We start from the raw sequence: 21,318 nt of genomic DNA, 5'->3' as shown, positions 1-21,318 counted from the left end.
CACCGCGGCCACCCGAAGTCCGGTTCTATGCATACACATCCGGCAGAAGAAGAACGTTCGAACCTGCCACCGAGATCCCCTTGAGTGCCTACGACTCCCGGCGTGCCCCGCGCGCCGACGCTCCTTTAAGGCCGCGGCGGAACAGGCGGGCCTAGCCGCGCTGCCTCTTGGGAGTAGTAGTCCCGCCGCGAAGGTTGTGAGAGGTTGGTGGATCCGGAGCCAATGAAGAAGCAGATCTTGTTGAGCGTGGGGTCGAGAAGCCAATGGGCGCGCGGCTTCGGGAGGGGGGGGGACTTCCGGCAGAGAAGTCTTGCTGAGCGGCTGCGCGAGGGCGGCCACTTCCTTTTGTGGGTGGCGGCGAGTGTGGAGAGAGCGACATGAAGGCGTCCGGCACGGTATGGCCGGCGCGGCGGGGCCGGGGACCGGGAGACGCGGTGCAGACCCAATGGGAGGCCCCGGGAGGTTGGCGCGGGCCGCGTCGGAGGGTTGCGCTTCCAGCTGGGTCCCGCGCGGCCGCGCGCCGCCGCCCCAGGTGTAGCCAACATGGCGGCCACTGCGGGCGCCGCGTGGGAAGGCGGGCGCGTGGCCCTGCCGCCGCGGGGATCGCGGGGGCCGAGGAGGCCGGGCCTCCTTTCCAGGGCGAGGGACGCATTGCGCGGCGTGGAGGCTCGCGCCACGAGACCTTGTCGAGCATCCGAGCCTGTTTCCCCGTTTGCAAAGCGGAGCGGGGTGGGGGCGGCAGTAGTATTCCTTTTCTCTCCATATGGTTGTGAGAAGTAGAAAAAGTATAAACCCGAGCCGACACGGGGAATGCGAGTCTTATTTTTGGCAAGCGCTGGGCAAAACCAGAGGGCGTTATGGCGCACAGATGGGAGAGCAGGCCCTGGAGAGAAGCAGGGAGAGTGGGTCCTCTGCAGCTCGCCAGCCTCTTTCCACGTGGGAAAGAGGCCGATGAGTCAGGTGGAGAGGTGGAGGCAGGACACAAGTTTGCGGTATTGGAGGCTGTTTTCTATAGAAGTTAGTTGGAGGGTGGCGAGTCGTCGACGGAAGTGACTCCTTGCTACTATCTCAGGGCTTGGACCGGGCAGACGTGCTCACCTTTGCGTCTGTGTAAACGGGAGCTTGCGCTTGGGAGTGCAGACCCCTTGGACTGCCCCTGGGAACACTGAGGCAGCTCAAGTCGCATGGCAGCAGTCCAGGGAGACCAGGGCTGGGGAGGGAACTGGATTCTTGTCCTGGTTTTGCCTGGGGTGGGCTGTGAGATCTTGGGCTGGTCACTGTCTCGAGACCCTAGAGTGAAAGAGGGAGTTGGCAAAACGTCGTGAGCGGCAGAGATGTCGTGGAGGAGGGAGGCTGCCTGACTCTTCAGGGCTTGAGGCTGCAGGTCTAGGCGGCAGCTTTTCTCACGAGTAAAAAGAGAAAGGGAAGGACGGTGGGGTTGACAGCCCCGCCCAGCTTTCCTGAGCTGGGCAAAGGGTGCCCGGGCATTTCTGTTAGTCCTTCCTGCCCTCACTCCCTTTCATGGAGAAGGCCCAGGCAGGGGCATGACCCACAGTCACCCAGATTCCACACGGAGTTCCTGAGATGGGACCCTCCCTTCTCAACGCCCTGATGCACTTGTCACCAGCCCCGGGGTGCTGGCCCCACCTCACCTCTGTTTCTGTTTCAGCTGCGAGAGTACAAGGTGGTGGGGCGCTGCCTGCCCACCCCCAAGTGCCGCACGCCGCCACTCTACCGCATGCGCATCTTCGCACCTAACCATGTCGTCGCCAAGTCTCGCTTCTGGTATTTTGTGTCTCAGCTGAAGAAGATGAAGAAGTCTTCGGGGGAGATTGTCTACTGCGGGCAGGTACAGGATGTCTGAGATGAGGTGGGGTTCGGAGTGGATTTACACCTTCCCGTGGGGCATCCCTCACCCCATGGAGTTCCAGACTTAACGGTTCCTGGTGCTGTTTAGGCCCCGGGCAGCCGTGACTGGTGTACCGGGACACCTTGGCTGAGGCCGGCACCCCTCCTGGGCTTCCCCAGTAAAGTGGGGAGGGATGCTGTCACCTGGCCACATCTGCTTTGATGGGCCCTGGGCTCTGCACCAGGAGTCGTTCTGGGAGGGTCTGGAGCTGGGTTGGGGCCTGGGCTGTCTGCGTCCTTTGCTGTCACTGTGGATTTCTCTCAGACAGCAGGTTCTTCCGGATGCCTGAGGTTCGGAGACTGGGAACCCGGCACGAGAGAGGCCTGGGGCTGGGCTGGCCTGGCCTCGGAGCCCCTACCCCTGGCGGGTAGGGGAAGTGGAAGTCCGTTTGCTGCTCTCACCGCAGCCGCTCCCCTTTCTCTGGCAGGTGTTTGAGAAATCCCCGCTGCGGGTGAAGAACTTCGGCATCTGGCTGCGCTACGACTCCCGCAGCGGCACTCACAACATGTACCGGGAATACCGGGACCTGACCACCGCGGGCGCTGTCACCCAGTGCTGTAAGCCACTGCCCCTGGCCCACTCCCTTGAGTAGACTTGCGTCGCAGGCGTCTTCGGCCTGGTGTGACACACACGCCACAGACTGAGGCGGGACAAATGCAGGAGGCTTCCGGGGGTGGTGACATGGGGCTCAGGAGAGGTGTTTGCTTAGAGGGCAGGGGCAGCAGAGAGGAGGCTGCAGGCACTCAACGCCTTTTTCTGGAACCTGGCAGCAGCAGGTGGACCTTGGGGATTGGAGGGTGGGGTTCTCGAGTCCTTCCCGAGCAGGCTCACTCACCCACCACACCTGATTCTGGAACCTCCCTTTCCGGGTCGGCCCTGCAGGTAGTACAGCACCCACCCAGACCCTCGTCCGGCCGCTGTCTGGTGCTGATAGCCCCAGGTGCTCCCAGAGTGGGGCGCCTGCCCGAGCCGAAACCCAAGCACCTAAACCCAAGAACTGCTGTTGCTTGTAGCAGCGGTTTAAACAGAGGTGCTAACAGCAAGCGGATCTCGTCGCCTTTGGGGGGCTGTGGCCGTGCCCCTCAAAGTGAATTTGAAGGTTCTACACCCCTGGTGGCCAGAGGCTGTGGCCATCCAGTCCCCAAGTTGGGGCCCCTCGGCGGGCATGTGATGGGAGTTTTGGGGAATGCCCAGACCCCAGAGTACACGGTCACACCACCCCCTCCTGCTGCCTGCAGACCGAGACATGGGCGCCCGGCACCGCGCCCGGGCCCACTCGATCCAGATCATGAAGGTGGAGGAGATTGCGGCCAGCAAGTGCCGCCGACCGGCAGTCAAGCAGTTCCACGTGAGTGCCCTGGGGGCCGTGCTGGGGGGCTGGGCTGAGGGGGCTCCCCCGGAACGCTAAGCTGGCCTGGCTGCCCCCCAAGCCTTGGGAGACACAGAGGCAGCAGGTCTGACGCAGGAGCCTGGGCGGGGAGAGGGGGGCCGCGCCTCGGTGAGCCCCGGAGGACAAGGTGAGAGGCTTCCCTCCCCGCACTCTGCTCCCTCTTATAGGACTCCAGGATCAAGTTCCCGCTGCCCCACCGGGTCCTGCGTCGCCAGCACAAGCCACGCTTCACAACCAAGAGGCCCAACACCTTCTTCTAGGGGGGCGGCCCTCCCCGACCCCCAGGTCTGCCCAAATAAACTTCTTGGGAAAACCGGGGTGTTCAGACACACCTGTTTTTTTTACATGTCCTACAGAACTCCACAGGGCACAGCTGAGCTGTGAGTTCTTGGCTCGGGGAGGGGTCCTCTCCTGGGCTGGGACCTGGACTCCTCTCTATCTCCACGGTGGGCCCCCCCCGGCAGTGGCGAGGGCCCCAGCCCTGAGCGCTCTCCAGCCCGCTCAGCTCCTGGGGCTCCGTGCGGTGAGGCTATCACGGGCAGGGCTTGGAGCCAGAAGGCTCAGTTTTCAGAGCCGTCAGGCAGCCCACTGCTGTGAGCTTTGGGGTGTGCTGCAGGCCACAGGTTTGGCCCCCAGATCTGTCCTGCTTGCCTTGTTAGACCCAGGCCTCAGCTTGGTGCATTGCTGCTGGTGGGGCGATGAGGCAGGCAGACCCTGGGGCATCAGGGTGATGGGGTTGGGTCATTCCACCTGGGGCTCCCCCCTAGAACCCACATTCTTGGTTCCTAGATCCTCAGAGCAGACACAGGCACCCAGGAGGGCCCGGGCCTGCTGGGCTGGAAGGAGGCCCCTTGAATGGCATGGCCCTAATCCTGCCGGAGAGATCCAGAGCTCTAGGGGGTGGCCTCCTCCAGGGAACCACTTAAGCCCTGGGGAATTCCAGGCATGAAGCTAATCCCATCCCAGGGGGTGACCGGCCGAGGCCCAGCTGGGAGCTGAGACCTTGGCAGTGCTTGTCCTTGGCATGTCGCCCTGGGCAGCCCTGACCCTCTGAGCCTGGGTGTCCTTGTGAGAAGGTCAGGGCTTCAACCACGCTGACTCAGTTGACTACTTGAAGAGTCCCCAGCATGAAGGTGCTGGGAGCACCGGTCACTCAGGACCTGCCTTGTGTTCCAGAGAGCCAGCTTGGGCTTGGGAAGAAGCTGAGGCACAAAAAGGCACTGTGGGCTGGGGGTCGGTTGGGGACACAGCCAGGTCTGGAGTATCCCAGGCAAAGGCACAGCCTCCCTTCTCCCACCTGTGGGAGCTGAGTCAGCATGATCAGCCTGAGTGGTTTCCAGAAAACCAAGTCACTTCAGACCCCATCTGTGCTTGGAGAGGTGCCAGATGCCTGGGGCAGGGCTCAGGTAGGGCCAGTGTTTGTCTCAGGAAGGACAGGCCTGAGGACAGGCTGGCTGCCTGGGCCTTGCTGGCTGCTGTGCCTGCTGTTCAACAGCCGCCCCTTCCCACCCCCGGGCCTTTGCACCTGCTGAGCGGGCTTCCTGGACTGCTCTCCACAGGTCACTGGGTTGGCTTCACTCAAGTTTGTAAAGCATAACTCTATTCACGTGACTTGATTGGTTTTCTGTCCCCCAGCAGACTGAGTCTGAGAGGGCTGGACTACACGCGACCCTCACTGTCCCCAGGAGAGGTTCAGGGAGTCTGGAGCCCAGAAAAGGGTGGTGATGGCCAGTGCAGATCCCTCTCAGAGTCTGCTGCGGCGGGTTGATGATGCAGACTCCTGGACCAAGGCTGTGATTTTGATGTTCCCCGGATGCCCTCTGGACATGGAACGACTTGACTCTCCCAGCAGCCTTGAATCAGGGGCTTGTTTTCCTCCAGCCGTGATGACACTGGGTTAGCAAACACTGACACCTGACAAAAATCCCACGTTAGTATTTTAATTTGCTTTTCTTTCTGATGGAGGCACTTCCCTGGTTTAAAAATCATTTGTGGGCCCGCCCTGTGGCCCGGTGGTTAGGTTCGGCACGCTCCACTTTGGTGGCCCAGGTTCAGTTCCCGGTCACAGACCTACACCACTCGTCTGTCAGTGGCCATGCTGTGGTGGTGGCCCCCAGACAGAATGAGTAAGATTGGCAGCAGATGTTAGCTCACGGCGAATCTTGCTCGGCAAAAACAAGAAGGGCTGGCCCGGGGCTTAGCGGTTAAGTGCAGGCGCTCCGCTATTGGCGGCCCGGGTTCAGATCCAGGCGCGCACCAACACACCGCTTCTCCGGCCATGCTGAGGCCGCGTCCCACATACAGCAACTAGAAGGATGTGCAACTATGACATATAACTATCTACTGGGGCTTTGGGGGGAAAAAAAAAATCGTGTAAGAACTTGGCTCATTTCTCACTGGTTGCTGGTCATTTTTGTTTTGTAAAAGCTCTTTAGTTGGGCTAAAGCCTGAAAATCCCCTCATATGTTGCAAGTTCTTTTTTTCCAGGGCCCTTTTTGATGTTTAAGGTATATTTGAGGGGGGCCATGCTAAAATTTTTGCCTACTCAGTTTCATTAATCTTCTGTGATTTTTGGCAGAAACTCCTAATTGCCCTCAAATACTCTCTTTCCCTCCTCAGTAAAAGGATCTCCATATCTAGATGCCACCCAAAAAAGAAAGTTTCCCAGTCGCCCTTTTGGTTAGGGGCGGCCATGTGATAGTCACGTGTGCCATTTCCAGCAGATGCCCATCCGGCTGGAACATAGGCATAATGGCCAGTGCTCAGGCAGCCAGCTTTGGCCATGGAGAAGCCACACACTGAGCAACGAGGTGGAAGGAGCTCGGGTACCTGACCTGTATCTGTAGAACTTGAGGGTGAAGGAGACCCTAGGCCTGCTTAGGCTGTGATCTGGAACTCCTGACGGCCTGGAGGTGGGCCCTGATGGCTGTGCCTGGGGCAAGTCAGGGCCACTTAGAGCCTTAGTCTCTTCCTGTGTGAAGTGGGGGTGGGGGGCTTCAGATGCGGGAGCGGTTGAGAGTCCAGGCGGCTCACGTGGGAGGTTGCTTCACCAGGAACGTGGGAGGCCAGGGCCCCACAAAGGCCCAGCATGGACTCCCGTCCCCACCTCAGGCTCCACCAGGTCTTCATTACAGCCTGGGGACCAGTTGGGGGGGCTCTGCCCCAACCAGCTGAGGGGTGGGGTCAGTCTTATTATTTAGGGGGCCTTGAACCAAGGAAGAGTGAGCCCCCAGCTCCCTAACCAACTGTTCGTCCACTGTCCTGCTGGCTCCTCACCCTCTTGGGTTTCCCCGCAGCCCCTCTACTGTGTAACCACCCACCTGGCAGTTCCCCACAGACCCTGCGCAGAGGGGCGTCAGGATGGGGGCTGGGGTGAGGACCACTGAGCTGAGTCCTCCCGCTCCAGAGGAAGCTGAGGCGCCAGGACCCACGCTGGCAAAGGCCCAGAGCCAGGACGAAACGGGCGCTTCAAGTGGGGCTGTGAGGCGGCCGGCTGTGTAGACCGCTGACTCCTCTCCGGGAGAGGGACAGGTCCTGCGCCGGCTCACCCAGCCAGCCCGAGGGTGATGAGGGCAGGAATGGGGAAGTCGCGTGTCCCTGGCAGACCTCTCCCACCTCCTCGGGTGCGGGGCACTCCCAGGTCCCGTCCCTGGGCTTGCCCAGGTGCCAGGTGTCGTGCCGTGGCGGGGCGGGGAGCCGCTGCTGCCCGCACTGCGCCTGAGTCAGGACCGTGGGGGCGAGGGCGGGTGCGGAGACCAGATCTGGCTCCTGGAACAGACCGAGCGCCCCAGTCGCAGCATCAACTGCACCTGGAGTGGTCGAGGTGGGTGTCTCTTGAATGCGGGGTAGAAGTTCAAGGCCAGACACCCAGCAGGTCGTGCTGGGGCCACAGGACCTCACAGCCTCTCACCCCTGCCCTTGCCTTGTCTCCAGGGAGACCCAGGGGCACTGGGGTGCCCAGCCCGCGGGCAGGGGTCAGAGCAGCAGATACCCACGCAGCCCTGGACATTCCTGCCCCTTCTGCTCAGACTGCTGCTAGGCCTTCAGGGGTGGCTCTGCTCCTCTCCCCCATCGATGAGGATAGATGGGGGTCTTTCCAACTCATATCCTGGGGTCCTGCCTGCCCCCTTCCCGTTCTGGGCTGGGCATTGTACAGTCAGGGAAGGTGTGACTGCTTCTCCCCCACCCTGCCCCCTGCCCCCTCCACGCTTCCTCCTCCTCAGCCCCTGCAGGGCTCCTAGTTCTGGGTCTCCTCTTGTGTTCTGGTTTTCCAGAACATGTTCCAAATCCACCCGTTTCTCCCCACCCCACAGCCCCCCCTTGGGCATGGCAGGCTTTTCAGAACCTAGAAATCTCATTAGGTCCCTCATTTGGTCCAAACTCTCCAGTGGCCCCGCAGCACCCTCAGAATAAAATCCACACCCCTCCCCAAGGCTCAAGGGCCCTTGCAGCCCTTCCTGTCCTCACTTACCCTTTCGCCCTTCTGCTCCTTCCCACCCCAGGGCCTTTGCGCTAGTGGTTCCCCTGCCTGAAGCACCCTTCCCCAGCTCTCTCCAGGCCCAGCTCATTCTCTGCCTGCAGGTCTCCACTCACCTCCTCAGAGGTCCCCTTTCAGAGGTCCCCCATAAAGGCGGTCCCCAGGCTGTCTCCATCTCTGACCTTGCTTCACTCTTGTCATCCATTGGCTTCATTCATCTGCTGGCTTGGTCAGTGCGGTGAGCCCCCGTGAGCCTGTGCGAGAGGTGGGTCCACCTGGACTCTGCTGTATCCCCAGCACGTGGCCCAGGGCCCTGCACGCAGTAGGCACTAGATGAACCGGCCTCAGCCCAGGCGTCAGTCTGCAGCCTGGACCCCCCTCCCCCATGGTGGGGAAAGGGGAGCTGGCAGGGGACGGTACCGCCTCCCAGAACCTGCCCCGGTGAGACAGGGCTGGCTTGTGGGTTTGCACAATTTGCATATATTTGCACGGCTTTGCGGGAAGGGATCCTGGCCGGGATTTCCCCTTTCCCACCAGGTTTTCCAGGGGTACGCAGAGCGGCCGGTGTCCTCCCCACCCTCTGGGGCGGGCGGAGGGTGCGTGCCAGCAGGCAGCAGATGCCCGTGTGGCAGCCGCGGTGTTGCAGCCCCAGGGGAGGGGCAGGCCCGCCCCACACAACGCGGGGAGAGGGAGAGAGAAGACAGTCCCGGGGGACACCTGCGGATACATGGGGGACGCTGGGCCCGGCTGGAGAGGCTCGTGTAGGCCAGAGGACGCCGCCAGGGGGTGGCAGAGTCTGGGGAGGACTCCAGTCTCCTCCCATGTAACCTGGCGGATTCTTAGATCTCCCCCCTTGTGGAGGAAGGAGCCTGGCTTTTGAAGGCTGAGCCAGGACTCCAACCCAGAAGTCAGAGCTTCTAGAGGCCGTGGTCCCTCTGGGTTCACTAAGGGAGAGCCCCAAGATGACAGTGTCTGGGTCACTTGATGGCATGACCTCAGGCAAAGGACTTCCCCTCCCTGGCCCTCAGTCTCCTCATTTGTGCGATAGGGACATGCAGACACCACCCCCAGGTGGTCACGGGTCTCCATTTATTCGGGTGTGTGGCCACTGACAGCCCCTCCCTGACCACCATTATACACGGATTGCTGGCACAGGGCTGGAACTCAGCGCGTGTTTGAGGAAGGAACCGACAAATGAACGCGGTGCCAACTCTGTGCCGGGCTTCTGTTATGCAGGCTCAGTGTATCCCCTGAGGCAGTGGCTGTTTTGTCCCTATGTACAGATGGGAAAACTGAGGCCCAGAGAGAAGCAAAGACCTCCTCAAGTATGTTCACACTCAGGGCTTAACCCCGATGGTTCCCACTCAGCTTGGCCTGAGGGCGGCGATGCCCTCACGACAGGCTCTAGAGAAAAGGTGGGTCCCGGTGCCAGTCGGGGGAGGGGTTCACGCAGAGCTCGTTTTCCTTATGGGACCACGAACCCCTGAAAGTGCCCCCAGTCCTGTGGGAGAGGGAGCTCTCTGTAGCTCAAGGTACAAAAGCAGGATTTGAATGCTTAAGTCACTGCTCCCAGCTGTGTGGCCTCGGGTGAGTGACATGCCATCTCTGAACCTCAGTTTCTCCACCTGTCAATGGGAGACACTAACGGCCCGTGGTCAGGGGAAAGTGTCCCAGGAAGCAAGGGGGCATTTGGAGCCTCCCCGCCCCCACCCCAGCAGCCACCCACGTGGCCTGTCCCGGCCTGCCTGACCCAGTCCCGGGCAGAAAGGGTGCGGGTCCCGCCCGCCCCAAGTCCGGAGGCGGGGCTTCGCTGACCCGGGAGCGCAATAAATCCGCAGCCCGCCGCCGCGAACGGCCCCACTGAGCCCCACCGAGATCTCCAGCTGTCGGCGCTGAGCACAGCTCGCGGGGGACGGACAGACGGCCTGCTGGGCGGGGGACACAGGGCGCACGGGGCCGCCGGACCGAGTGGGAGACAGACAGCCGGAGAGGCAGACGCGTAGACGAAGAGGAGGGACAGTGGGCGGACGACTGCTGCAAGGACCCGCAGATCCCTCGCGCGGGAGCCCCGGCCCGAGCCCTCTCGCTGCCTCCCGCAGGGGACCGAAGCGGACAGCGTGGGCCTCGCTGCGGGGGCCCAGCATCCTCCCACCTCCCCGCAGCTGTGCCTCCTGGGCTGCTGCCAGCCTCCCTCAGCCGGGCACGCGGGGCGGCTGGAAGGGCCGGGGACGCGCTTGGCGCCCGCACCCACCCCCATGGGCGCCACCGAGGCAGGGGCGCGGGCCACGTTCGGAGCCTGGGACTACGGGGTCTTCGCCCTCATGCTGCTGGTGTCCACGGGCATCGGGCTGTGGGTGGGGCTGGCGCGGGGCGGGCAGCGCAGCGCCGAGGACTTCTTCACGGGGGGCCGGCGCCTGGCGGCGCTGCCCGTCGGCCTCTCGCTGTCCGCCAGCTTCATGTCGGCCGTGCAGGTGCTGGGCGTGCCGGCCGAGGCCTACCGCTACGGCCTCAAGTTCCTCTGGATGTGCCTGGGCCAGCTGCTCAACTCCCTGCTCACCGCCGCCTTCTTCCTGCCCGTCTTCTACCGCCTGGGCCTCACCAGCACCTACCAGGTACCGGGCAGAGGCCCTGCCCGACTGCGAACGCAGGGTAGCCGCGGGGTCGCCCGGGGCCGGCCGCGCTGTGCAGCGGCCGCAGGCGGGCTCCTCGGTGCTCTCCTCGGGGCCGCAGGCGGGCAGGTGGGGCGGGTTCCGGGAAGAAGCCGCGGGCGGTGGGGCGAGGGGCAGGAAGGAGGAAGAGGAGCCGGCGTCCTGGCTGTCTTCAGTGGAAGCCCCGGGGGGCGGGGCCCTCACGGGCGGACGGGCACACGCCTGCCCCCCACGTGCCTGGGCGTGCGCACGCGCCAGTGCTCCGCGGACGGCCGGCTCGGGGCTCGAAACCCGCTTCCCCGATTCCTCCTACTTCCGGCAAGGGGCGTGCCTCTCTGCTCGGGTTTCCCAAATGTCAGACCCGGCTAATTACAGACCTCCCTCCAGGGCAGTGAGTAAAGGGATTAAAATTGTGACCAGTGTATTGTGTGTTGTGATACAGTAGGCGCCCAGTAACAGCTGGCCACAGGCACTGTCTGCATCGTGCGCACGTGGACAGTCCGAGTACTTAGACCGCCAGCCGCCACGGGGGCCGATCAGCCCCCGAGTGCGGGGAGGGGGCGACATGTGCACACTCGATGGATCGGTCCTCCCGGGCACACGCCGTGTGCACAGGCGCGGGGATGGCGCGTGTGCATGGGTGTGTGCGGACAGGTCGGAGTGTGGGCTCGGCCGGGCCCCCACGGGCAAGAATGCGGAGAGCGCAGGTGGCCGCTGGAGGGAGGGCAGAAGGGAAGAGGGCGGGTGAAGGACCCCAGAGGTCTCGAGCCCCTGGGTAGGACCTGTCCCGGTGACCACGAGCCCTCGGCTCCTCTTTGCAGTACCTGGAGCTGCGCTTCAGCCGCGCCGTGCGGCTCTGCGGGACCCTGCAGTACCTGGTGGCCACAGTGAGTGCCCTAGCCAGCAGGGTCCCGCCTTCGACGGCCCCGCCCCATGGGCCCCGCCCACGCCGCTGACCACGCCCCCTGCGGCCCTGGCTATGGGTTTGCCCCCCAGGCCTCTCCTATTCGCCCGACCTGGCCCCGCCCCCACGCAGCCTGGCCCCGCCCATCCTCTCCCTCCTCTACCCCAACCACCCTCCAGCCCCATCTCCCGAGCCCCTCCTCGCCGACACCACCACCGCCACTACCCTCCCCCGCCCTGCCTCACTGCCCCGCCGTCTACCTGCAGATGCTGTACACCGGCATCGTGATCTACGCCCCCGCGCTCATCCTGAACCAAGGTTGACTCTGGGAGACCCGGGGAGGTGACCGGGAGGGGCAAAGGCTAGAGACCGGACCGAGGAGTGGGGAGGAGCCACCCACGGAGAGTTGGGAAGGAAGAACCCTCCTGGAGCGAGGAGGGCCCAGGACACTGGGGGCCAAGCTTACACCCGCCCAGTAGCCTAATAGGGGGTCTCCTTGCCCAGTGACCGGGCTGGACATCTGGGCGTCGCTCCTTTCCACCGGAGCCATCTGCACCTTCTACACGACTGTGGTGAGTCCCCCCACCCGACGTGGGGGCTCCATGCTCACCGAGAGGGGGAGACCCTGCACTGCTCTGTCCACCTTCCCTTCCTCCCCAGGAAGCCTGTGTCCCAGCTGGCCTGTGTCCTCATCTTTATGATGGAAGGGGATGTGAAAGGTTTACTGCTGAGAGTCCAGGGTTAAGCTAGTTTCAGGCATGGCTGGATCCAGGGGCTACAACAGCATCCTCTGGGTCCCTCTGCCATCTTTAGGGGCCCCATCAGCTCCAGGCTTCCACCCCTTTGGGCTTCCTTCCAGCAGAAAGTGAGTTCCTATTTCAGGCTGGCTAATGTCCCAGGAAGGCTGTTTGACTGGCTCTGGTCTTGTGTGCAGGATGAGCCATTCACAGAAGTTTGGGGGGCTGGGAAGTTCTGGCTGGCTATTCCTGGATCTGGGAGCGGAGCTGGCCTCACCTGAATGGCCTACGGGGGGGGGGCTTCTCCAAAGGAAAATCCAGGGGCTGCCATGGAGGCTGGAGGGTAAAAACAATAGCTAATAATAACAGTAGTGGCAGCCAGCACTCACTCCCTCACTGAACATGTGTGTGTGCCAGGTGCTGTGCCAAGGCTTTTTCTCACAACAACACCCATAGGGAGTACCATTATTAACCCCATTTTACAGAGGAGGAAACAGGCAGACAGGGGCATCTGACCAGCCAGGTCCCCGTGTGACCCCCTCCCTCTCTCTGTCACATCTTGCAGGGCGGCATGAAGGCTGTCATCTGGACTGACGTGTTCCAGGTCGTGGTGATGCTGGCTGGCTTCTGGGTTGTCCTGGCCCAGGGGACCATGCTCGTGGGCGGGCCTAGGCACATGCTCAGGCTGGCCCAGAACCACTCCCGGATCAATCTGATGGAGTGAGTGGAAATGTAGAGGAGGATACTGCAAAATGACAGGGCTGGCATCCCTCTGCCCTGGGAGAAGCCAGCTGATGTCTCCTGCTGCTCCCCTCCCCAGACTCCCCACAGAGAGAACCCTGGCTCCCCCTCTCTGTACTTCCCTAGCCCCCATTCCTCCATCGGGCCCAGACCTCCGCACCACCCCATCCCCCAGCCCCGACTGGGGACTGAAGGCTCTCTGAGGTTCCAGCTGGTCACAGAAAAAATGGTTTTGGAATGCATACATGGAAGACTCAGTAAACAAATAAATGAATTTTCAATCTGGCAAACTCCTACTCACACTTCAAAACCCACCCCAAATGTCCCCTTAAGGCCCATGAGGTCCAGAATGGCCATCTGGGTCCTGGGGAGGGTGAAGTCAGTGTGGCATCCCCACATGCCTGACATGCTCTGCCCTCATCTAGCTTTGACCTGGACCCTCGGAGTCGTTACACATTCTGGACTTTTGTGGTGGGCGGCACATTGGTGTGGCTCTCGATGTATGGTGTGAACCAGGCACAGGTGCAGCGCTATGTGGCCTGCTGCACAGAGAAGCAGGCCAAGCTGTGAGTGTCTAGGAGGGTCGGGGGGCCCCTGGGATGTGCTGCCCCTCCCCAGCCTGAGGCTGCCCCTCCCCCAGGGCTCTGCTCATCAACCAGCTGGGCCTGTTCCTGATCGTGTCCAGCGCCGCTGGCTGTGGTATCGTCATGTTCACCTTCTACCTCGACTGCGACCCTCTGCTCACAGGGCGGATCTCCGCCCCGGACCAGGTGAGTCCGGCCCGGCTCCTGGCCACTCCCATCCCACCCCGCTCTGAATCTCTGTATGGGTGAATTCTGGGGGTGAGGGTGGAAGAGCGTTCCTAGCAGGGGGAACAGCCTGTGCAAAGGCCCAGGGGCAGCAAAGAGCTTGACTCAGAGGAGGATCCAACAGGAGTGGCCAAGATGAGGCCGGGAGGTGATGGGGAGCCGCGTGGGGTGTGAGCAGGGGAGGGGCACATCCAGATCCAGAGTCAAAGACTCCCTGAGGGGTATAAGGAGGAGATGTGACCATGGTCCAGCATGAAACGATAGTGTTGATATTAGTAAGAACGACCAGCTCCCACGTCCCAAGCACCTACTCTGCCTCATGCGGTCCCCTTCACAAGAGGTATCTCATCAAATCCTTCAGCATACGCTGAGGCCAACGTTGTCATGGCCCCCACTTTACAGATGAGGAAACTGAGGCTGGAGGGCATGGGAAGCAACTGCCTGAGGTCCGCAGGCAAGTCAGGGGTGTTGCCAGGGCCAGGACCCATGCCCAGGTCACAGCGTGGCGGAGCTCTAGCCACGGGGTTCAGAGTTGGCAGAGGCTGTGCGGCCACCCCATCGCTGTCCTCCCCTGGGGTCGGGTCCTGGGCTGCCTGACTGTGCAACCTCAGGACAGACTGCATGTCTCAGCTTTTCTGTCCTCGTCAGTAAAGACAGGATGACATGGGACTCTGCCTCACGGGGACCCCAGGGCTCTGTACACGGTGGCGCCGTGACAGTCCTCAGGGGCACACAGTCAATCAACAAACACACCCTCCGTGCCCACTGTGAGCCAGGCTGCACTGGGCTCCGGGGACGCACACCGTGAGGACAGACCGAAGCCCCTCCCCGGGGGCGGCTGTCCTGAAGGCCGCCCTGCTTCCCCAGTACATGCCCCTGCTGGTGCTGGACATCTTTGAGGACCTGCCCGGAGTCCCAGGCCTCTTTCTGGCCTGTGCCTATAGCGGCACCCTCAGGTGAGTGGCCCCGCGCCCGCCCAGCCACGGCTGAACCCCTCAGGGCCTCTGTGTCCCCACCAGCCACCCCTCTGCAGGAGAGAATGTTCTGGGCATGTCCCTCATCTACAGCCCCTGCTCGGTCCCCAGCGGGCAGCTCAGGTGAACTCCAGCCGAAGGCAAACCCTGGGCATAAGGACCCCAGCCAAGGGGTCTTCACCTCTTATCCCCGGGGAGGGCCACACCCGACCCCCCCGTTCCTTCCTCCCCCAAACAAATGTTTAGTGACCAGCTACTGTGTGGAAGGTACAGCTGTTCTAACTCTGGGGCACAGCCATACCCAGCGGTCCCCCACTCCAGCCCTCAAGGCCTCACGCTCGGAGGTGTCAAGTCCTCCCTGACTCCTGCCACACCCCTGCCCCTGCTGTGACCAGGGTCCCATGTGGCGGTTCTCTGTGCCCTGTTATTGCTCTGTAACTTAAACTTGTGTCATTCTTGCCCTGCTTCATGGGGGGCTGTGCGGTGGGGGGTGGACATCTCCACCCTTGCGGGACTCAGTCACCCACGCCTCTGCCCCTGGGCTGGGTGGGGTCCTGGCAGGTCAGATAGTATGGGCAGCTGCGGGCCTCCCCCAGCAGGTGGGCCCCAGAGGGGGTGTGGCCAGTCCCTTGGTGTGGCCTGACGACCCCCGCCCCGCCTCGTGCCCCCCAGCACCGCATCCACCAGCATCAACGCCATGGCTGCCGTCACTGTGGAGGACCTCATCAAACCTCGGCTGCCGAGCCTGGCGCCCCGGAGACTCGTAGTCATCTCCAAGGGGCTCTGTGAGTTGGGGGGACCCGGGTGGGGGCCAGGGGCGCCGCTCCCTGTTGACCGCGCCGCCCCATCCGCTACAGCGCTCATCTACGGCTCCGCCTGCCTCACCGTGGCGGCCCTGTCCTCGCTGCTGGGGGGCGGCGTCCTCCAGGTGAGCCCCGCCCCGCCCCCGCCCGTCCCCCGAGGGGCCGGCGTCGTCCGCAGAGGGGCCTCTCCTGTCGACGGCAGAGCTGCGTGTGTCTGATGCCACCGGGCGGCAGGTCCTTCCCGCCGCCACCTGGCTGGAGGAGGGCGGGCAGGTGGGGGCCTGGGGGCAGGAAGGGCCCGCCCTGGCTTGGAGGTGGGACAGCATTTGTGAGGACAGAGAACCGCATCTTGGCCTCCCACTTAGGGGGAGAGGGAGAGGCGGGAATCGGGAGTCCCCTCCCCTTTAGGGAAACCGAGGCACGGAGGCGTCTCGAGGCCCACAGTGGGACCTCAGGTCCTGCCTTCCCAGCGGGTAGAGGAGGCCGGAGGGCGGGACGGCTCCGCCCTCACCGCCCCCCACCCCAGGGCTCCTTCACCGTCATGGGAGTCATCAGCGGCCCCCTCCTGGGCACCTTCATCCTGGGCATGTTCCTCCCCGCCTGCAGCACGCGGGTGAGCGCGGGGCGCGCGGCGCGGGGGGCGCGCGGCGCGGGGGGCGCGCGGCGCGGGGGGCGCGCGCGGCTGGACGCTCGTCCCCTGACGCCGGCTCCGCCCCAGGGCGTCCTCTGCGGGCTGGCCGCCGGCCTGGCGCTCTCGCTGTGGGTGGCCGTGGGAGCCGCTCTGTACCCGCCCAGCGCGCAGTCCATGGGGGTCCTGACGTCGTCGGCCGCCGGCTGCGCCCAGCCCTCGGCCAACGCCTCCGGCCTCCCGGGCCCGCTCCTCGCCGCCAACGCCTCAGGCGGGGCCCCCAGGTGAGCGGGCTCTTCTGAGGGCGGGCGTGGCCTGAGAGGGTGTGATCAGGGAAGAGGCCCTCCAACTGAATCCCGAAGGAGAAGGAAGAGAGTGGCTTGGGAAGCGGTGAGGAAAGGGCATTCCCGGCGGAGCGAAGGGAAAGTGCAAAGGCCCTGAGGCCGGGTTCACTTTAGTGCCTATTCCAACTGTGGTGAGGTTGGGATGGATTTAATGGGAGGAGAAAGGATAGGACATGAGGTCCAGCCAGAGGAATGTGGTCTGATTCTCTCTTTTTTAAGTGAGATATAATTCACAGACCATAAAATTAACCACCTAAAAGTGGTTTTTAGTATATTCACAAGGTTATACAACAGTCACCACTTTCTAACTCAAGAACGTTTCATCACCTTAAAAACAAGGCCCATACCCTTTAGCAGTCACTCCCCACCCCCTCCCCCTGCCCAGGCACCCACTAATCCACTTTCTGTCTCTATGGATTTGCCTGTTCTGGACGTTTCATATAAATGGGATCACACACTGTGTGGCCTTTTGTGTCTGGCTTTTCTCACTCAGCATGAGGTTTCCCAGCTTCATCCACATTGTAGCGTGTCAGAGCTTCATTCCTGTTTATGGCTGAGTAATATTCCATCGTGAGATGGACCACATTTTCTTCATCCATCCTCAGTTGGTGGACATTTGGGTGGTTTCCGCTTTTTGTCGATTGTTGACAGTGCTGCTGTGAACATGTGTGTACAAGTTTTGCTATGGACATATGTTTTCATTTTTCTTGGGTTTATCCTTAGAGGCAGAATTGCTGGGTCATATAATTCTATGTGTAACTTTCTGAGGACTCACCACACTGTTTTTCCACATTTTACATTCCCTCCAGCAATGGATAAGGGTTCCAATTCCTCCACATCCCCGCCAGCACTTGTTATTTTCTTTTTTTTTTTCATTTGAGCCATCCTAGTGGGTGTGAGGTGGTATCTGGTTGTGGTTTTGATTTGCATTTCCCTGATGACTAATGATGGTGACCATCTTTTCATGGACTTATTGGCCATTTATATATCTTCTTTGGAGAAATGTCTGTTCAGATCTTTTGCCCATTTTTAAATTGAGCTGTTTGTCTTTTTATTTATTTAAGTACTTTTTGTAATTTATGTATTATTTATATCTTTATATATTCTGGATATTAGATCCTTATCAGATGAATGATTTGCAAAGATTTTCTCCCATTCTCTGGGTTATCTTTTCATTCTTTTGACAGTGTCCTTTGATACACAAAAATTTTTAATTTTGATGAAGTCCAGTTTATCTATGTTTTCTTTGGTTGCTTGTGCTTTTGGTGTCACATCTAAGAAACTGTTGCCAAATCCAAAGTCATAAAGATTCACACCTGTGTTTTCTCCTAAGAGTTTAATTTGGTTTGATTCTGAGGGCAATAGGGAGCCACAGCGGGTGATGAGCAGTGGCTGGAGGTGATCTGAGTTACATTTTAGTAACGCTCCCCCTGGCTGTGGGTAGAGAGTGGCTGGGGGTGGGGAGGGGATAGCAGGAGGGAAAGGAAATTGGTTACTGCACACGTCCGGGTGAGCACCCACAGAGGACTGGGCTAGGCTGTGGCAGTGGAGACGGGGAGTGGGGGGAAGTGAACGGAGTGGGACAGGCTTTTGGACTCATGCTCACCTCTCCCACCGCCAGCCTCGGAATGGACCCTGATCGACCGGCCTTAGCTGACAGTTTCTACGCCATTTCCTATCTTTATTATGGCGCCCTGGGCACACTGAGCACCGTGCTATGTGGAGCCCTCGTCAGCTGCCTGACGGGTAAGCAGGGTGTATGGCCCCTTCAGACAGAGGTCACTCTGTCCATCCCTCTGCCTCCAGGAACCACTGGGCAGGGAGAGGAGGAAGGCTCCCGTCGGCTGAGAGGCCACTGCATGGTGGACGCATCTACACCCTTTATGCTTCGTCACCTCGCATGGCTTGTCCTATTTTGCAAAGGCAGAAACTCAGGCAGCCCCCTGCCCGCCTCTCTAGTCCCTCCTCCACCCCCAAGATGGAGCCGTGGCTGGAGGATGTGGGGTGGTGCTGCGAGACGCTGTCCCTGGTGCTGAAACACTTCTCCTGAGGGCCTCGGTGACTCCCTGCCCCTCCGGGAATTCTGAACCCCACAGAGCAGTGGAAAGAGACCAAGAGAAAACAATCACCATAACAGTACCTGTTGCTGCTTCCTGGGTCTCAGACTTCACACTCACTAGGCCTTTACTGAGTCCTTCTCTGTGCCAGGCTCTATTCTAGATGCTGGGCCCATGGCAGTGAGCGGAACCACACGCTGGACCCTCTGGCCACCCACTGATCTTGTATTACAACCCCCCACTGTGTAGACGAGCAAAATGAAGCCCGGAGAGGGCAAAGGCTTGGCAGGGTCCCCCGGGGGTCACTATCGGGTCGGGGATTGGAACCGTCAGAGCTCTGCTTCCCCTCCCCAGGGTCTCCGCTTCCCCCACGCCTCACCATGGGTCCGTTTCTCTCTGCCCCTCAGGCCCCAGCAAGCGCAGTGCCCTGGCTCCCGGGCTGCTGTGGTGGGACCTCGCATGGCAGACGGCGTCAGTGGCCCCCAAGGAAGAAGTAGCCACCCTGGATGACAGCCTAGTGAAGGTCAGTCTCAGGGCGGGGCTCCCAGAGCAGGGCAGGGCGGGGTTGGTCAGTGAAGTGACTTCAGTGCTCTGGGCATGGTGTGACATGTGAGTCACCATCTTTCTCAACCTCATTACCGCCAGTGGAAAGGCTCAGGTGGGGGCTGATGCATCTTCAACACGTTTTATTATCTCCCTCAACAAGGAGTGAGCAGAATTTCATACTGTGCATTTTCATTGTATCTGTTTTTACAATTACTTCCAATCTATGGCGAGTGAAACTCGTTTGCCTTTAGGTTACTGATATAAAGTCTCTTCTGAAAATAAAATTACTTAATTCAAAAGTGAGTCAACTTAGAGAAGATCTTACATAAGAAACACGACAGGAGGTAGATGGACTTTGGCCAAAGCTGTGTGGTTGCTATGTGAATGCCCTGAGTTTGGGAAACATTGTCCCTGGGGGACCTGATCCAGGCCTGCCCCTGCTTTGGATTCCCTGTTTCATTTCCTCATTTATTAAGCACTTGCTGTGTACCCCACCCTGCTCTGGGCTGGGGTCTGAGCCCACCATCTCACAGGAGCAGATGAAAGGTAACCTGAGAAATGAGTAGGACCTCAGCAGGTGATGAGTATTAGGAAAACAATAAAACTGGTTCCTGTGATGTGGGTGGCCTCTTGGAAGAGGTGACGTTGACAGAGCCCAGAATGAGGAGAAGGAACCAGCCATATGGAGATATAGAAGAAGGACATTCTTGTGGAGGGCACAGCAGGTGCAAAGGCCCTGGGGCCAGAACAGGCCTGACAAGGGGAGGGCTGGTGAGGGAAGGGGTTTTGCTGAAGTGTTTTAAAGCTGCTGGGGGAAACAGGCAGAGAATCAGAGAGAGGAGGGAGGCAGTCAGCATCGATGGCCTGAACTGAAGCTGACATGGGCATGGCAGAGAGAAGTGGATGAAGGTTTTGGAGGCAGAAGGGACAGGACCAGCCGATGCACTGGACAAGGGGATATTGTACAATCTTGACTAGGTCCCATCCTCACAGGCCCTCAAGTGTCCCCATCTGGGAGGTGGACTGACACAGGGCAGAAATGAGGTCTCTAATGAGGTCATTCTTCTCTCCTTCCCCCAGGGTGCTGAGGAACTGCCCCCTGGAGCCAAGAGGCCTCCAGACTTCCTGCCCACCGACGAGGACCATCTGCTCTTCCTAGGGCAGAAAGAGGTGGATGGAGCTGGCTCCTGGACCCCCGGCAGTGGGCGTGACAGGGGTTGTGACCTGCGAGAGACAGACCTCTGAGCCAGCGGGAGACCGGCTGCCTGGGGTGGAGCCTCAGGGCGGCCCAATCCCGGGCCACGGCCAGCAGGCTCGGCTCCGATTGGCTGGACTGTGACGTGTGCACATGAGCTGGGGACTGCATGTCCGCCTCGTGGGGAGAGGCAGACCCCACCTCCAGGAGGGCATTTATCCGGCCCTCAGCTTCCAGCCTGCCTAGTCTTAGATGCTGCTCCCCTGCCCGCTCCCCCGAATCAAGGCCGGATTTTCTTTACCTACAATGGAAAGATATTGGAGTCTCCTCTGGACAACATGAGAAACCCCCAAGCACAGTGTGAGGGTCTGAGAAAGACCCAGCTCTTCCCCGGGAGGTGTCGGAACCTTAGCAAACATTTTGGAGGTCCTCAGGCGTGACCCCCTGCACCCCATATCACAGGCGGGGAAACTAAGGCCAAGAGAGGAGCAGCGACTTGGCCAAGGTCACAGAGCAAACCAGAGACCCGTGGAAAGTTGGACACTAGCTCTCCCTCCTAACCCCCTTCCTGCTTTCCTCCTTGTGGTGGGCACACGTCGTGGCCTGAGACCTTGGGAGCAGAAGGGGAGTGGGGGGGGGGGGATTAATGCTTTCAGTCTTCCTCCTGGGCCTGGACACTTTCCCCATCTCATCCAGTAAGGACTGTGAACCCACTTCACAGAGGAAGAAACCGAGGGTCAGTGAGGTTGCCCAAGGTCACACGGCTTGTCCGGTCTGGGCAGGGACCGGCCTGGGTGCTGCGTGACGCTGAGGCTCCATTGCCTTACGTCACTAGCATGCAGGGTAAGATGGGCCAGTGGGCTCGCGTCCCTGGGACCCGCTGACCCTTGGCTGGAGACTTTATCCCTGCATGTGAAATAAACGGATTCTGAGGCTTGATGTTCTGTGCTCTCTGAAAGATCATTCTGGCCGTTGCCTCAGATCTCCTCGGTCAGATCCGAGTGCGAATCTGTGTCTCTCGCCCCAAGTCTGTGAGTGAATAAACCTGAGGGTGTAAAGCATGAGAGCGAGGCGAGCACTGCCACGTTGGGGAGCATCGTGCTGCCCTCCCGGACACAGCGTCTCCCCTCCGGATGCCCCTGAAGCATCCTCTCCT

The 21,318-nt window shown here is 60.8% G+C and overlaps 2 protein-coding genes and 1 non-coding gene across 5 annotated transcripts; all 3 read left to right on the top strand.

Annotated features, from left to right (window-relative positions):
• Nucleotides 1-293: 293 nt before the first annotated feature.
• RPL18A (ribosomal protein L18a) lies at nt 294-3,616 on the top strand. Its single transcript, XM_004422966.3, has 5 exons — nt 294-395; nt 1,670-1,849; nt 2,337-2,466; nt 3,148-3,257; nt 3,467-3,616. The coding sequence occupies exons 1-5, from the start codon at nt 378-380 to the stop codon at nt 3,557-3,559; spliced, it is 531 nt and encodes a 176-aa protein (XP_004423023.1). The 5' UTR covers nt 294-377; the 3' UTR covers nt 3,560-3,616.
• LOC147914654 (small nucleolar RNA SNORA68) lies at nt 2,887-3,019 on the top strand. The gene has a single exon (XR_015555160.1). It is a non-coding gene; the product is annotated as a small nucleolar RNA SNORA68 (small nucleolar RNA).
• A 5,961-nt stretch (nt 3,617-9,577) lies between the features above and the next one.
• Nucleotides 9,578-21,101, top strand: SLC5A5 (solute carrier family 5 member 5). 3 transcript variants are annotated; one of them, XM_004422965.3, is made up of 15 exons: nt 9,584-10,388; nt 11,246-11,311; nt 11,595-11,646; nt 11,833-11,900; nt 12,631-12,785; nt 13,232-13,372; nt 13,447-13,576; nt 14,483-14,571; nt 15,262-15,374; nt 15,447-15,517; nt 15,919-16,005; nt 16,111-16,304; nt 17,986-18,110; nt 18,829-18,944; nt 20,048-21,101. In XM_004422965.3, exons 1-15 carry the CDS (start codon nt 10,032-10,034, stop codon nt 20,210-20,212), a joined length of 1,929 nt encoding a protein of 642 aa, XP_004423022.1. In that variant the 5' UTR covers nt 9,584-10,031; the 3' UTR covers nt 20,213-21,101. The 3 variants fall into 3 exon arrangements, with proteins under 3 accessions (XP_087299673.1, XP_087299672.1, XP_004423022.1); XM_087443546.1 differs by having other exon boundaries at nt 9,582-10,388; nt 15,262-15,517; XM_087443547.1 differs by lacking the exon at nt 13,232-13,372 and having other exon boundaries at nt 9,578-10,388; nt 15,262-15,517.
• The last annotated feature ends 217 nt before the right edge of the window (nt 21,102-21,318 follow it).

The sequence above is a fragment of the Ceratotherium simum genome, chromosome 18 (genome assembly GCF_057802395.1).
Source record: "Ceratotherium simum simum isolate JZ-2026a chromosome 18, ASM5780239v1, whole genome shotgun sequence".
NCBI lineage: Eukaryota > Metazoa > Chordata > Mammalia > Perissodactyla > Rhinocerotidae > Ceratotherium > Ceratotherium simum.
This window is presented reverse-complemented; position numbering and strand designations above follow the sequence as displayed.

Bases quoted from the DNA above. Each gene is read 5' to 3' on its own strand.
- RPL18A (XM_004422966.3), top strand. The intron at 1,850-2,336 runs GTACAGGATGTC...TTTCTCTGGCAG, and splicing joins AGATTGTCTACTGCGGGCAG to GTGTTTGAGAAATCCCCGCT. The intron at 2,467-3,147 runs GTAAGCCACTGC...TGCTGCCTGCAG, and splicing joins GGGCGCTGTCACCCAGTGCT to ACCGAGACATGGGCGCCCGG.
- SLC5A5 (XM_087443546.1), top strand. From the start codon at position 10,032: ATGGGCGCCACCGAGGCAGGGGCGCGGGCCACGTTCGGAGCCTGGGAC. The intron at 11,312-11,594 runs GTGAGTGCCCTA...GTCTACCTGCAG, and splicing joins TGCAGTACCTGGTGGCCACA to ATGCTGTACACCGGCATCGT. The intron at 13,577-14,482 runs GTGAGTCCGGCC...CTGCTTCCCCAG, and splicing joins GGATCTCCGCCCCGGACCAG to TACATGCCCCTGCTGGTGCT.